At 42.9% G+C, this 15424-nt stretch overlaps 1 protein-coding gene across 1 annotated transcript; it reads left to right on the forward strand.

The window, feature by feature from the left end:
* The first annotated feature begins 8895 nt into the window (after positions 1–8895).
* Positions 8896–15013, forward strand: LOC143112520 (adapter molecule crk-like). The gene is made up of 3 exons (XM_076274780.1): positions 8896–9401; positions 10626–11200; positions 11852–15013. Exons 1-3 carry the CDS (start codon positions 9182–9184, stop codon positions 11984–11986), a joined length of 930 nt encoding a protein of 309 aa, XP_076130895.1. The 5' UTR covers positions 8896–9181; the 3' UTR covers positions 11987–15013.
* The last annotated feature ends 411 nt before the right edge of the window (positions 15014–15424 follow it).

The raw sequence follows: 15424 nt of genomic DNA on the forward strand, positions 1-15424 counted from the left end.
CCGAGGTCTGTGCCGAGACCAAGGGGTCATCAGGTGAAAAGAACAGATAAAGCTGTGTGTCATCTGCATAGCAGTGGTATGAGAAGCAGTGCGAATGGATAATCTGTCCCAAAGAAGTGGTGTGGATAGCAAAGAGAAGGGGGCTCAATACTGAGCCCTGGATGGTGAGGTGCGGACAGCTGTCCAAGCCATGATACGTTAACATCCTGTGAGGTAGGATTCAAACTGATATGGACTGGGTAATATGTTAGGAACAAACATAACAAACACAAACATTTGGGAATGAAAATGATCAATCCACAGAGGACAGAGTGGAAAAAATGACGCTGCAAGCTAGTCCATTTTGCTTGAATTTCAACGCCGTAACTCATGAAGGTACTCAGTAGTTCGTATGGCCCTGACATGCTTGATGGCATCGGGGCATGCTCCTAATGAAACGACGGATGGTGTCCTGGGGGATCTGCTCCCAGATGTGGACATGGCCATCACTGAGCTTCTTGACAGTCGGTGGTGCAACCTGGCGGTGTTGGATGGACCAAAATATAATGTCCCAGAGGTGTTCAATCGGATTTAAGTCAGGGGAGTGTGGAGTAATGGTATCAATGCCTTCATCCTCCAGGAACTGCCTGCACATTCTCGCTACATGTGTCCAGCCATTGTTGTGCACCAGGAGGAACCCAGGGCCCACTGCACCAATACAGGGTCAGACAGGGTTTTCCTCCTGATGCTTAAGAGCAGTGAGGGTGCAGTTGTCTTGCCCGTAGAGGTGTGTGCGTCCTTCCAAGGATATCCCTCCCCAGACCATCACTGGCCCACCACCAAACCAGTCATGCTGAATGATGTTGCAGGCAGCATTACATTCTCCAAGACATCTTTAGACGTCACATGTGCTCAGGGTGAACCTGGTCTCAATTGTGAAAAGCACAGGGCGTCAGTGGCGAACCTGCCAATTTTGTATTCTATAGCAAATGCCAATTGAGCTGTACGGTGCTGGGCAGTGAGCATAGGTCCTTCCAGAGGCCATCGGGCCCTCAGGCCACCTTCATGAAGTCTGACAGTGTGGTCAGAGACATTCACACCAGTGGCCAGGAGGAGGTCCTTTTGTAGGGCTCTGGCAGGGCTCCTACTGTTTGTTGTTGCACAAAGGAGCAGATACTGGTCCTGCTGCTTGGTCCTACATGCTCTTCAGACTGCGCTGGGAGACACAGCAATCCTTCGGATTGGAACATATTGGTGTGCCATTCTGGAGGAGTTGGACTACCTTTGCAGCGATTGTAGGCTCCAGGTACTGGCTTATGCTACCAGTACTGACACTGACCCTAGCCAAATGTGAAACTAGTGAAAAATCAGTCAAGGAGGATAAAGATGGAAAGTGTATAATTTGCCACCACCTCTAAAACCATTCCTGTTTTTACAGACCTATATCCCTTTTTCTTTTCTTGTCAAAGTTTTTGGAGAAAGTGGTCTTCAAGCAAGTCTTGGACTTGCTATATCAGAACAACCTGCTAGACCCTATGCAGTCTGTTTTCAAGAGTCATTCTATGGAAACTGCTTTTCTGTGACCGAAGCATTGAGAGTAGCTAAGTCCTCATCTAAGTTGCTAAGTCATTAGTATTTATTCTACTAGACTTATCTGCAGCCTTCACTACTGTTAACCATGACATTCTCTTTTCTACACTATCTGAACTGGGATGTCTAGGAAATCCCTTGGCTGGTTTAAATCCTACCTTAAAGGGCACATGATCTCACCACAGGTGTGCCTCAGGGATCAGTATTAGGGCCCCTAATTTTCTCTATTTACACACTTCCTTGGGTGAGACCATTCGCTCCCATGAATTTGATTATCACTGCTATGAGGACGATACTCAACTTTACCTGTCTTCCACCACAAAGCACACCCAAGGACTGGTCGCTGAACGCACTAGCAAGTGTCCTATAAGTGCTGGTTCACTGACTAGCATGAGCCCTAATGTGTCAGGAGGGAGCTAAACTCATAAGGTATTACGTATTTAAATTAGCTTCATTGACAGGCATAATCATTTTATGGGATGCAAAATGTTAAACTACAATAAAACAAAATAGACCTTTTCAAACAATCACTATAAGCCTTAAAAGAAACTTTAGCATATGCTAATTAGCCCCACCCACCTCAATTGAATTAGGCTAACAATAGGATGTGTTGGACTGGGTTATGTGTACTAATTTATCTAACTCTAGGATAGAAGACAAAATAGCTAATTTCCCAAAAGGCAGCATATGTTTCTTTAAGAGACTTGACAGACGATAGCATCCATGGGTTTTAGCCTCCTTGCTAGCATGCCAGCCTCAAGGGGGCAAATTAGAAGGGTTGAGCCCAGGCAAGTGCAGGGTTTAGTCACACAGTCGAAACTTCACACATAGCCTAAACCAGGGGTCGGGAACCTTTTTTGCCTGGAGAGCCAATTTTACCAATTTTTTTTTTTTTATCTCAGAAGAGCTACATAAAGACGGTTACAAGAAAAAGTTTGGATATTTAACATACAGTTACTTTCATTCAACAGAGGATTTTTTAATACATTTTCTACTAGTTTTAAAAGTAATGTGCAAGTAACTTGTAATGTAAAGTGGAATGACAGAAGGCTTCCCATGTAACACCACCCCTTATTTTCCCAGTGTCCTTTGGTATGCAAAGTAACATCATAGTTAACAACACAACACTCAATTTTCGTTGACATGTCATTGGCGAAATTGAACATTAGGCCTAGCAGAGATTAGATTTGGTGATGGTCTTGGAGTCTGGCTGGCTCATATTCAATGAGGTGAAGTTTCATGCAAGAATTGAGGCTGTCATCATTTAAGGGCATCTCCACGCAAAACTGTCATATATCCATAACGGCAACTAAATAGCCTACCATGGCATTGTGTTGCCGTTATGGATGTGACAGTTTTGCGCGGAATTGCCCTTAAACGTGAGCGCAGGTTTGTCTTTATATTTTTCATATGTGAGAAAGATTTCTCACATGCAAGTAGAACCGAACAGGGTTAACACAGCAATACTAACTCGTTGCAGTGCGGGATATATAACAGGCAGTTCATTTCGCGTTTTCAGAATCAGTCTTCGGATGGAAACTTTCCCATTTCAGCCCGCTTGTGTTCGTGCTCGCAAGCTGTGGTCGCTGACGTTTCCTTTTTGACATTTTCCTTAGCCTACAGCAAGCGCACACATCAACAATAACAATTAAAGTGTTCTTGTTGACTGAAATGGAGGGAAATCTGTGATTTTGTTTGATATTGACATGGCAACGAACCACGAATGTAGCCTAACAATATTGTGCAGGCTACAGTTACGGAGTCAAGTGAGGTGGAAAGTTATATAAATTACTCAGATAGACCTACAATATTTTTTTGAAAATGAACGAACTAAAATAAAATACATTTTAATGAAATACTCATTAATTATTTTCAAAAGCTGAGCCGCATCAGAGGGATCAAAAAGCCATATGCGGCTCCGGAGCCGCGGGTTGCTGACCCCTGGCCTAAACGAACCCTAGTTTTTGACTCAGTGTCAGAATGTATGGCTACTTCCTTAAAATCCAACATGTTTTAATTATGCATGATTGTCTCATTATGTATTTCAAAATGCTGAAAGATGGCTATAGACACGTCATATTATGTGTTAAAAGCAGCATAGCATAGCATTATAAATGTAGGAAAAAAGGGCATATTTTGGTGGCCATATTTGAAGTCAAGATAGGGGCCACTAAGGGGCGCTATGTGTTGGGGTCCATTTAAATTTTTGATCACTAGGGGTAGCATACTTGTACCAAGTTTCGTGCTTTCTGCAAAAACTGAACGATTCGGGAAAAAATCTGGCCTTAGCCGCTGTACTAAGGCTCACAGTAGCTCCACACTTCATTGGTAGACTTCCAAGGGCCCTGACATTTAAAACGAGACATTGATAACTTTGAAAAAGCACTGGTAGTTTATTTACAAGACTGAAGCGACTGGAATCCATGGATTTCCACTGAATTATTTTTGGAATCTGATCCCTTGTCATACCTGTTCATTCGTACTCGTACGACTACTGAAGATACTGTCTGTATAAATCGTCTTGTAAATAAACTACCAGTGCTTTTTCAAAGTTCTCAATGTCTCGTTTTAAATGTCAGGGCCCTCGGAAGTCTACCAATGAAGTGTGGAGCTACTTTGAGCCCCGTAAATGGTGTAAAACAGTGATTTATTTGCATGGCTAGGCGGATGCCCGAGGCACCCCCATCGAAAACCTGTTGGTAGCATCGGCTACCATGCTAGATTTCGGAGTGCAGGGGACTGTACTTCCAAAGCTTCACCAGCATGTTGATTTTCCAACAAGAGGAGATAACATCCTGGACCTGGTCTACACTACACACAAAGGAGCATACAAAGCCACCCCCCTCCCCCACATTGGACTTTCAGACCATATCACTGTTATGCTAATGCCCGCATACAGACAAAGGGTAAAAGTGAACAAACCGCTTCGTAAGCAGGTAAAAGTGTGGCCTGAGGGAGCCTCCGATGCTCTTCAAGACTGCTTTGACACAACAGACTGGGAAATGTTTAAGCAGGCAGCCACTTACAACAACCAGACAGACATAGAGGAGTATACAGACACTGTAACCTCTTACATCACCAAGTGCATCGATGATGTGACCCACACAAAAGACATCATCACTCGGGCTAACTGGAAGCCATGGCTGACAGGGGATGTCCTCAGGCTGCTGAGGGCCAGAGACAAAGCCTACAGAGCTGGGGATGAAGCTGGCATGAGAACAGCGAGAGCCAACCTGTCCCGTGGCATCAAGGAAGCAAAAAAGGAATACACTCACAAGATAACCACCCACTTCAAAGACAGCAGGAACGCACAAAGCCTATGGCAGGGCATTCAGGCCCTCACGGACTACAAGCCCGCGCCACAGAGCTGCGAGAGCAACATCCCTCTGCTCAACAACCTGAACCGCTTCTTTGCTCGCTTTGAAGCACAAAACAGCACCTGCCCACAGAAGACCCATCCCCCTCTACATGAGCAGCCCCTGTGCCTCTCTGCCGACAGCGTGAAGAGGACACTTGCTGCTATCAACACCCGTAAGGCAACAGGTCCAGACAACATCCCTGGTCGTGCGCTGAAGGACTGCGCAGGGGAGCTTAAGGATGTCTTCACAGACATCTTTAACACTTCCCTGAAGCAAGCCATCGTCCCATCTTGTTTCAAAGCTGCCACCATCATACCTGTGCCGAAGAAAACTGCTCCATCCTGCTTCAATGACTACCGCCCTGTGGCACTAACACCCATCATCATGAAGTGCTTTGAGCGGCTTGTCATGTCACATATCAAATCCATTCTCCCCCCCACCTTGGACCCCTTCCAGTTTGCATACCGAGCCAAACGGTCTACAGAGGATGCAATCTGCTCTGCCCTCCACCCAGCCCTCACCCACCTGGAAAAAAGAGACTCATATGTGAGATTGCTGTTTATAGACTTCAGTTCTGCATTCAACACCATAATACCACAACAACTCATCTGCAAACTTGACAAACTGGGACTCAGTACCTACCTCTGCAACTGGCTACTGGACTTCCTCTGTCAGAGGCCTCAAGTAGTACGTGTTGGCAACAATACCTCAAGCAGCATCACACTGAGCACAGGGGCCCCCCAAGGCTGCGTGCTCAGTCCGCTGCTCTTCACCCTGCTGACGCATGACTGCACTGCAACCTACAGCAACAATCACATAGTGAAATTTGCTGACGACACAACTCTGGTGGGTCTCATCACCAAGGGCGACGAGACTCAATACAGGTTGGAGGTCGACCATCTGACCACGTGGTGCAGGGACAACAACCTCCTGCTGAACGTCAGCAAGACCAAAGAGATTGTTGTTGACTTCCGGAGAGGTCACACCCAACACCTGCCACTGACCATCGACGGTGCTGTGGTGGAGAGAGCGAGCAGCACCAAATTCCTGGGAGTGCACATCAGTGAAGACCTCTCCTGGACCACCAACACAGCATCACTGGCGAAGAGAGCTCAGCGCCGCCTGTACTTCCTGCGGAAACTCAGGCGAGCAAGTGCTCCACCAGCCATCATGACCACATTCTACCGAGGCACCATTGAGAGCATCCTCTCCAGCTGTATCACTGTGTGGGGCGGAAGCTGCACTGAATACAACAGGAAAGCCCTGCAGCGCATAGTGAACACAGCTGGAAGGATTATTGGTGCTTCACTCCCCTCCCTGAAGGACATTTACACCACCCACCTCACCCGCAAGGCGACCAAAATTGTGAGTGATGCAAGTCACCCCGCTCACAATCTGTTTGATCTACTGCCCTCTGGGAAGAGGTACAGAAGCCTGCGCTCCCGCACTACCAGACTCACCAACAGCTTCATACACCAAGCTGTTAGGATGCTGAACTCTCTCCCTCCTCTCCCCCCTCCACCCTCAGCTACATAACATCCTGGACATTGGACCCACAATGGCCGCCTGCACCACTCCACTTGCACACTTGTACACTTTGCAACTTGTTGTTGTTGTCCTGAAAACACAACACTTCTGCTGCTCTTACATAACTTGCACCACTATGCCACTTTATTTCTTACTTAGGTCAAACAGAACTACCTCAGCCTCTTATTGGCCTGACTTTGCACTAGTATTTTATTTTATTGACTGTCTATGCACAATTTCAACCAAATTTTGCTGCTCTTATTTTTTTCATTATATGTGCCCTCTTATTTACTTATTTACTTACTTTTTTGTTTACTTGAATGTTATGTTTGTCTGTGGACTTAAAATTGGTAAAATATGTCTTGTCTCCACCGTGGGATAGTGAGAAACGTAATTTCGATCTCTTTGTATGTCTGGAACATGTGAAGAAATTGACAATAAAGCTGACTTTGACTTTGACTTTGACTTTGACAAGCCGAGATGAGCTATGAGACAGAAGTTCACACTTGGTATCATGTTTCAACACACTTTAGGTCAATATCACACCGAATTTCTCCTTTAACATGCTTAGTGTCGCCCCTCGAGTTGGGCTATTTTCATTACTCATAGCCAGACCGTAAATCTTTCTAGATTTGGGTCTGGATTTTCAGGTAGGGAACCTTAAAACGGGTTTCATCATATCAAAGAGGAGGTTTTGTGTCTCTGTAAACGATGTATCTTTATTTTCCTCTGTTAAATATGGTGTACCACAGAGGTCAGTTTTGAGACCAATTCTATTTGTTACATGCTTCCCTTGGGCACATCTTTCAGACAAAAACTGTGTGTCAACAAATTTTCTTCAGCTAAATTCTGACAAAACAGAGATCCTTGTCCTGCACCTCATGAAATAATGTTTGTATTGCACCCAAGCTGACAGTGGTGTGGTAAAGAAAAAAGATTCACCATGGTATCTGACAAGGGAGTTGATAGTGACTTGCTGGACATTGCTGCTTATTGAACAATAATTTACAATTTACATACAGTGTAAATACATTCATTCATATTCATTTGTATTTAACTGGTTTTCTAGTATGTATATTTTCATTTTTGTGCTGTATGCCTTTAGGCATGTGAGGGTCGAAGCCCTGCATGTTCTGGAACCTTCCCTTGTCCATGTGCATCAAAGAGCCCAGTCACATTCTGTACTACTGTTACCAGTGAGTAATCAGAAAGGAATGTTAGAGACATGTACCATTGCCTGCCTCATGTACAGCGGGCTGTGTATTCTCATTTTTAGACCTTCCACTGTGTAAGTGTGGTAGTTGTGCATCAAGGTATTCTTTCAGCTGATATTGAAGCTTTAATCATTTTCTTACCTCAATTGCTGAAAACATCCCCTTAAATAAGTTTATTGTGACATTAAAAATACATTAAGACTTAAATAATATTGGACAAATGCATAGAAAGGAGATGGCACTAACTGTATTTACAATGCAGTCATTGAGGATGCTTCCAACTTTATGACCTCACAATTCCTCTTTTCAGGTGAGATCAAGAGTACTGCAAGCTGCTGCATGCTTTGAGGGATGGTTGTGGGATAGCATTCTCCTTGATAGGAGGGATTCAACCTGTAAGGGAAATGTCTGGCTATTAGATTACTCCCTGGGGACATGAGCCTGGATTTGCTAGGAAAGGGAAGAGGTCAGGAGACTCATCTTGTAGGATTCCAGATTGAGAACAATTGAAGACCTTGCCCATTACTTGTCCGTATATTAGCGGATAGGCGCAAATAAATACAGACTAGCCCTCTAACATCAAAACTCCAAAATAGGTTATATTTTGACCCAATCTGTCATTTACTTTTCAGTAATTTCCCATTTAGTCCATATTGTGGGACCATAGTCCCTATGTTCGGGATCAGCTCCAAAACACCATTACCTCGGTGGAGTAACCCAACTACACAGATAAAAGAAATACATTTCAAGAAACAATAATGGCCAAATATCCACTGCATGATTTGAGAGTGTGTGTTGATGCAATGTTTGCTCTACTCTTAAAGAATAACCTAGTTATGCAGTACAATGCCGTTTCATGTACAAAATACTACATTTCTGCGTTAAAGTAAAGTGCAGTGCAATATAGGCCTAGTGACAATCTATTTTTCATGTTCAAAATATTGCAAGGAATTCCTCAAAAAACGGAAGTTTTCACACTTGAAAACTGCATTTTTGGAGTCTTGACACTTGGGATGACATGTTTTACTTGTGTTTTTATGATGCAGTCATTCAGCTTTAGTATTGCTAAATGGTTAGATAGATCACTTTTATCACTCAACTCCAAAATGAACTGCGACCTTCCCAATATGGCTGGGTTTCTTTTCTGCTGACAACTCTGATGCATCACATCCGGTGGATGAAGTCTTTTCCCAACGTTCGCCATTCCAGTTGTTAGGTGGGATGTGTTTCAGGCACACCGGATGTGTTACTCAAGAATTGTACCATAATTACATGAACATTAAAAGGTGTTCAAAAGTTTTGAATTAACTTTTTTGCGTAGATCTCGCAAACTGTACTCAGACACGTGTTTTCCAGGTGTACGGGTGTTGTGTTTTCTCCCTGAAGTGTGTCTTCTTGACTTGAGAGTCAAAGTTTTTGCAGTTGAATTGTTGAGTTGAATTGAATTGAATCTTGGTCACCAACTGGGAGAGGCTTGGGAAGGCCTTGTGGTTTCGGTGTGGAGTTGTAGCCATGGCCGGGAATTTTGACGCCGAAGACCGTAACAGCTGGTACTGGGGAAGGCTTATTCGCCAAGAGGCAGTATCACTTCTGCAGGGACAACGACATGGAGTGTTTATTGTCAGAGACTCAGTTACGAGCCCCGGTGACTATGTGCTCTCCGTTTCTGAGAATTCCAAAGTATCTCATTACATAATCAACAGCATCAGCAACAACCGACAATCTGGAACAAGTAAGTTAAATACTGTTACATGGGGCTATATAATTGAAGATGAATTAGAAAGTTTATACTCCAGCCTGAAACGCCCAGTCTCCCTTGTTTGCTAACGGAAGGTACCTAGCCTGCTAGCGATAGCTAGGTGTTCACGCCAGCTGTTTTTGAACAAACTTGCCATAATGACATTGGAAAGGATACCGTAGCGTAGCGGCTTATGGGCAGCTAACGCAATGTCCAACTTTTTAGGTCATCTTAATGTAGTTTTCTCTTACCAGACTCACAGCAAACTTTATTTCCAAAGTGAGGTACTATTTACGTTTATTATGAAATTGGTTTACGCTTTTATTTGATGGATTTCTAAGGGAGAGCGTAACGTGTTCATAGTTCATACCCAGCTTCTGTAAACATTGCCATTATGGTGGTAGAATTCCAGAGTGGAAGCTAACATTCTCAACTTTTTTGTTGGTTCTTTCGTGGTTTGTTTTAAAAATTCTAATGTCTGGGCAATTTCTACAGATTCAGCATGCTTTGGGGGTAGATATCATCCTTAGTTAGCTCAGGAGCTTCATAGCATGTATTACGCCCCCTCAACCAGACGTGGGCACTGAAAAGGTGCGTGCAGGTTAGGGGGTTCATGGCTGCCCAAAAGGACGGTCTGTTTTTATCTATGTGGTTGCGTTACTATACTTTGACTTTTGTCATATCCGCCAGACATAGTAATTACAACAGAACATAATGGTATTGTTCAGAGAAATAGTTAAACGTTAACAGACCTATCATTTCTTACTCATTCATCCTGTCAGCCCACTAAGATGAACAACAGTCTTATCACAGCAAAGGTTGTGTCTGTAGGGTGTGTAGTTGGGCGGAGTGTTCCTTGTTTCTCAGTAGGCCTACGTTGTTATTTCCGTCGGAGAAGAAGCCCTGTGCATGCTGTGAACTGTCAATGACCTACATGTCACAATAGGCAGAATGACTTATTCTGTGTGGTGTTTGTGGAATGCCTATGATCCTATCTGTGGCCTGTTACGCTCAGTCAAATAAATGCTTAGATGGTACGCTCTTGTGTTTGGTGATGCTTGTTAGGGGGCTTGCAGCATTCTATATTGTGCATTTCATAATCATAATAATTACTGTCTCACTTGCCTAGCATTTATTGTACACAGACTGTGGCAGGTTATGCTGAATGCATCGTTGAACTGATCCACCTTTATGGGTTTCTTTCCTCCACCCATCTAGATCAAGCCCCTCCTCGTTACCGTATCGGAGACCAGGAGTTTGATGGTCTCTCAGCCCTTTTAGAGTTCTACAAGATTCACTATCTGGACACCACTACCTTGATTGAGCCTGCCAACAAGGCCAAGCATGCTGGATTAGTGAGCAGCGGTGCATCCGGGGGGCCACAAAAGTCAGATGAGGTGGAATACGTGCGCGCCGTCTTTGACTTTCCTGGCAATGACGACGAGGACCTGCCATTCCGGAAGGGGGATGTGCTCCGGGTAATCGAGAAGCCAGAGGACCAGTGGTGGAACGCAGCCAATCTTGACGGTCGTCAGGGCATGATCCCAGTCCCCTATGTGGAGCGTTACCGCCCTGCTTCACCAACTGGTGCAGGCCAAACGCTGCTCACCGTGCTGGGAACACCTGTCACGGGGGCGTCCGATGGCGCAGGGGGAGTGCCACCCACGCAGTTAGACTACGCTCAGCCTGTGGTGAACACGCCTTTGCCCAACCTCCAGAATGGACCAGTATATGCCAGGGCAATACAGAAGAGAGTCCCAAATGCTTACGATAAAACTGCTCTTGCTCTAGAGGTATGTGGTGTATTTGTAACACACACATTCTCATACACACACATACACTGAGAACGTCCTAAGTGGAATGAGTGATTTACTGTTGACTTTGCACTCCCTCTGTCTTTCTTTGGCTGTTAATGTATGCCTCACTCTTTGTGTGCCAGCTTCTATTGAGTGTGAGGTCACTGACAGGTCACCTGGCATAGATGATAATGTAACTACTCTAGTCTGTGAAAGAAGCTGGATAATGGAGAAACATATTATTTACATGAATGAACATGAAACTAAGGATCATGTTAAAGCATCATAGTATATGTATGTCTTAATATAAATTAGGGTCTTGTATAGCACACTTTGTTAATATATTCTGTGTCTGTGTTCCATTTATTTGCATAATATCACTGCATGCCTAAGGACTGCCACAAGGACTCCACATTCCCTTGTCTGTCATGAAATATAATTAAATATGTATGTACCACAAATATATAAAAAAATACTTCATAATTTTCTATTTTTTCCCACCCTTTGACAGTGTAATGCACCATGCGAGTTCACACAGTTGCAAAAAAATCAACATTTATGGAGTTTATGGAGTTCCTGTCATCAGTTCACCATAATTGTGTGGTTTCCACCATGCTTATCTAACCTCCATGTGTCTACGTTTTGCAGGTAGGGGACACGGTGAAAGTCACCAAGATCAATGTGAATGGCCAGTGGGAAGGCGAATGCAAGGGCAAGAGAGGCCATTTCCCCTTCACCCATGTCCGCCTTCTAGACCAGCAACACCCGGAGGATGAGAGCTGAGAGATGGCACATGCTCTTCCACATACTTACTTCCTGCAGGACCCTGCTGTACTGTATGAATGTCAGGCCCAGGCCCTCCCCATCACAGCCCCTGCCCTCCCTGGGCAAGTTGTGAGTACAGATGGCATGGAGACACCCTCTGGCTCCTCTCACCACTTCAGTATTCAGCAGCCAACTTTCTAAACCCCCCCAACACACACACACACACACACCCTACACAGAATCACATTTCCAGTCACCATGTGCACATACTCAATATGTAATTGTGAACATCGACCCCTTTTGCCAACATTTCCACTTTCGATAAAGATATCATACAGCGCACATAGATAGACTTTTAAAAAGGAAAAAAAATAGCAGGAGAATGAACAGAGACGGGAGAGGGGAGAGCGTGGCGTATCCTCTGGCTTTCTGGTGGAGAGAGACAAGCAATACCTTTCACAGCATAATAGGATTCTATGGTCTAGGGTCCAAACACTACAGACTGCCTGTTTAATGTTTTATTATTGTTTTTTGTATTGGAAAGATGGGAAATAATATGATAACATTATGATTATATATATATTAGTACATAGCATTATTTTCTAAACAGTACGTTCACGTTTTCAATAGTTTTGTGTTATCATGGTTACGCCCCAATTTATTTAGACCAAATGCCAATTTTATGATTATTTTTGGCGCCATTATGTCAGAGAACTTGTTTGAGAATATCGTTATGAGAGTTTCCTTGAAGGCAAAGCTATTCTGGATCTCTGAGTACAGTCAGTTGATCACAACAACTGTCTGTTGTCAGCTCTGACAGCAAGTGGCAGGCAACCAAACTGTGACTAAAGATCATTTTTTTCTCACTTCCAGTTCTTTATTAGTATATTTATACATTTATATATATATTTGTATATATATATATATTCCCTCTTGTCCCAATTCCCTTTTCCTCACTTCTGTAATGCTTGGTCTTTTATGTTTCCATCTCTTTCCTGTGCCAAAGACAGATGTGTGTACCGTCTTTGACGTTTATGTACCATGAGTGACATGTTGTTACTTGCCCCAGTAATGCAAACATTTAATTCTAATGTGAGTATTATTTAGATCCATGGTTATATTTTTGTTTTTTTGAACACACTTGGTGGTATACTGGTGGTCTCCCCCTGGAGGTATGTTTGCCCTCCATTGCTGCTGAGTCAGTGTGAGGTCCAGTGTGTTCTAAGGGGTTTTGTGTGACAGACGAGACAGACACTAACAGCTGCTGTCCCCGGACTGTCCCTCAGGTCCGCTGTCTCCACCGAGGAGACTCTGCTAGAGATTAAAGGTGACAAACAGCCAGGGTTGGACAACAAATTATGCAATACTTATCAGAAGAGGTGCTGTGTAACAAATAAGGCATGTTGAAACATTGGAGTTTTTTAAATATATGTAACACTTGAATGAGGTCAAGTTCCACTTGCTAATAGCTCATCTATCCTGGTTGTATTTTTTTCAAGGTAAAAAAGTGTTTTCTTCATTGGGAAAAGGGATAACTGATTATGATGTTACACGTTACGGCCTAACTTAGTAGAGAGTCTTAACTGGGCAAAAGAGGCATATTGGTTTTGTCCTCTACCTCATTGTGGATATGGGAATCAGTCGTGTTCCCGATTTGATGTGAGTGATCTCAATGGACCAATTCATAGCCACTGCCTCAACCACAGTTTTTACCTTTTAATTTCAACATGCTGCACCAAATTGGATAGACATAACAAAGTATTAGACATGATCATATCCCCCATTGAAAGTTAATGTATGATGCCCCTTGATAATTTAATAATTGTACTTACTTTGGTTGAAACTAACCCTATACTACAAACCATCAAAACATACATCGATTAGCATGTATACCAAGATGTAGGCTAGTCTGTGGTAATGTTACTCAACACAGAAAAAAAAATGTAAACACAGTAAAATTGATTGCTCTATTCAGTTGCGAAGCTTGAAGCATTAAGCATAACTATTTTTACAACCTTGTACGTATAGTGTTAAAGTAATCTCCATCAAAGCAAAGGTGGATTTTGTAGACAAAACATGTATAAATACAAAATAATGACAGTTTCTTGTTTCAGACATCCCACCATTTCAGAAATAGAATTTAAGATTCTCCAGAAAATAGTTAGAAGCTATCACAGTTAATTTTTTTTGTTTTCAAAACAATTTGTCGACACCCTCATATTTAACTATGTTCATCTGTGTGTTTCTGAGTAATTATCTGGTCATACGTGACCACACCAACCTGCCTCCACACCATGTTTGCCTCTGTGTTATCTTTCTGTTAACCACTTCACAGATGAATCATTGGCTGGGGAAGAGACTGGCTGATAGCACAGCGAAAGAAACGGCTTTCAGTCGAAGGCCCTCTGTTTCCACTAAAGGACACTACATTTCTGTTGAAGGAAAGACAGAAAAGGAACTCTATGGGATCCATGGAAACATGGACACACTTCTTTCATTCCGTTTACTTTGTTCTTAAATTACGGTGTTGATAGGGAAAAACGAATCACTATGCTTCCAGTTTCCAGTTCCATTGGTGGATGTCCCCTATAGATCAGAAGAGTTTTCAGAAAATCACTGTTCAGATATACTCTACCTTAACAGCAATAATTGGAATTGTTGGAATTTTCATGTGGTTTGGCTGAATGTGTCACAGATTCATTGAAATATCAAGGTAGTTACAGTGTTTGATCAATTTTATCCCATAATGTTTCTTGTGATGTCTCATATTGACACTTATATCATGTTCCCCATTTCAATATGCGCCCAGCTTTGTCCTGATTCATCATCACTTGATAATGCACCTGATCTCTTCACCCTGCACAGTACTTATGGCATTCATTGTTGATTTTAAAAATCAACCCCATCTTATAGGCTATTTTGTCATACAACGTTCCTAAAATAAGTGCTGATATCATAGGCTATTGTAAATTGAATGTCACGCTTTATTTTCCGAGGCATGTAAAGTTTTAACATACTCAGTAAATAAAAGCATCATAAGTAGTGGTTTCTATTTATGTTTCTCTTTTTCCCCATTTGAAAAAGATTTGAGTGTTTTTACAGATGGGTAGGCCTATGGATGAAGCCATTTCGGACTATTTAAGAATGTACCTACATTTTTCAAATGTGTTTATTGAATCAGAAAGTGAGCCTTACTCAATGACTCATACAACAATTATTCCCTACACAATTGTCGAACTATTTATTAATTTCTTATTGGATAGGAGAGGTGTTCCATGAGCAGAGATATCTCAGGACACCAGTATGCATCCTTCTCTCATCCAGTGTTTATATTCCCAGTGAGTACTGTAGCCTGATACTATTTTGCATGTGTATCCCATAGGATATAGAGGCAAAATATCTTCGTATGATTTCGATATAATACAAACATAGGCGTGGGTGGGTTGTCTTCACTGC

This window comes from Alosa pseudoharengus, unplaced genomic scaffold (genome assembly GCF_046254945.1).
Source record: "Alosa pseudoharengus isolate Yale_2024_CS ecotype anadromous, Long Island Sound unplaced genomic scaffold, YU_APseudo_1.1 YU_APseudo_1.1_scf_8, whole genome shotgun sequence".
Classification (NCBI taxonomy): Eukaryota; Metazoa; Chordata; class Actinopteri; order Clupeiformes; family Clupeidae; genus Alosa; species Alosa pseudoharengus.

What these genes read in the sequence shown, in the direction of transcription:
- LOC143112520 (XM_076274780.1), top strand. Translation starts at nt 9,182, where the DNA reads ATGGCCGGGAATTTTGACGCCGAAGACCGTAACAGCTGGTACTGGGGA. An exon ending in CAACCGACAATCTGGAACAA is followed by an intron (nt 9,402 to 10,625) that starts GTAAGTTAAATA and finishes CCACCCATCTAG; the next exon opens with ATCAAGCCCCTCCTCGTTAC. An exon ending in AAACTGCTCTTGCTCTAGAG is followed by an intron (nt 11,201 to 11,851) that starts GTATGTGGTGTA and finishes TACGTTTTGCAG; the next exon opens with GTAGGGGACACGGTGAAAGT.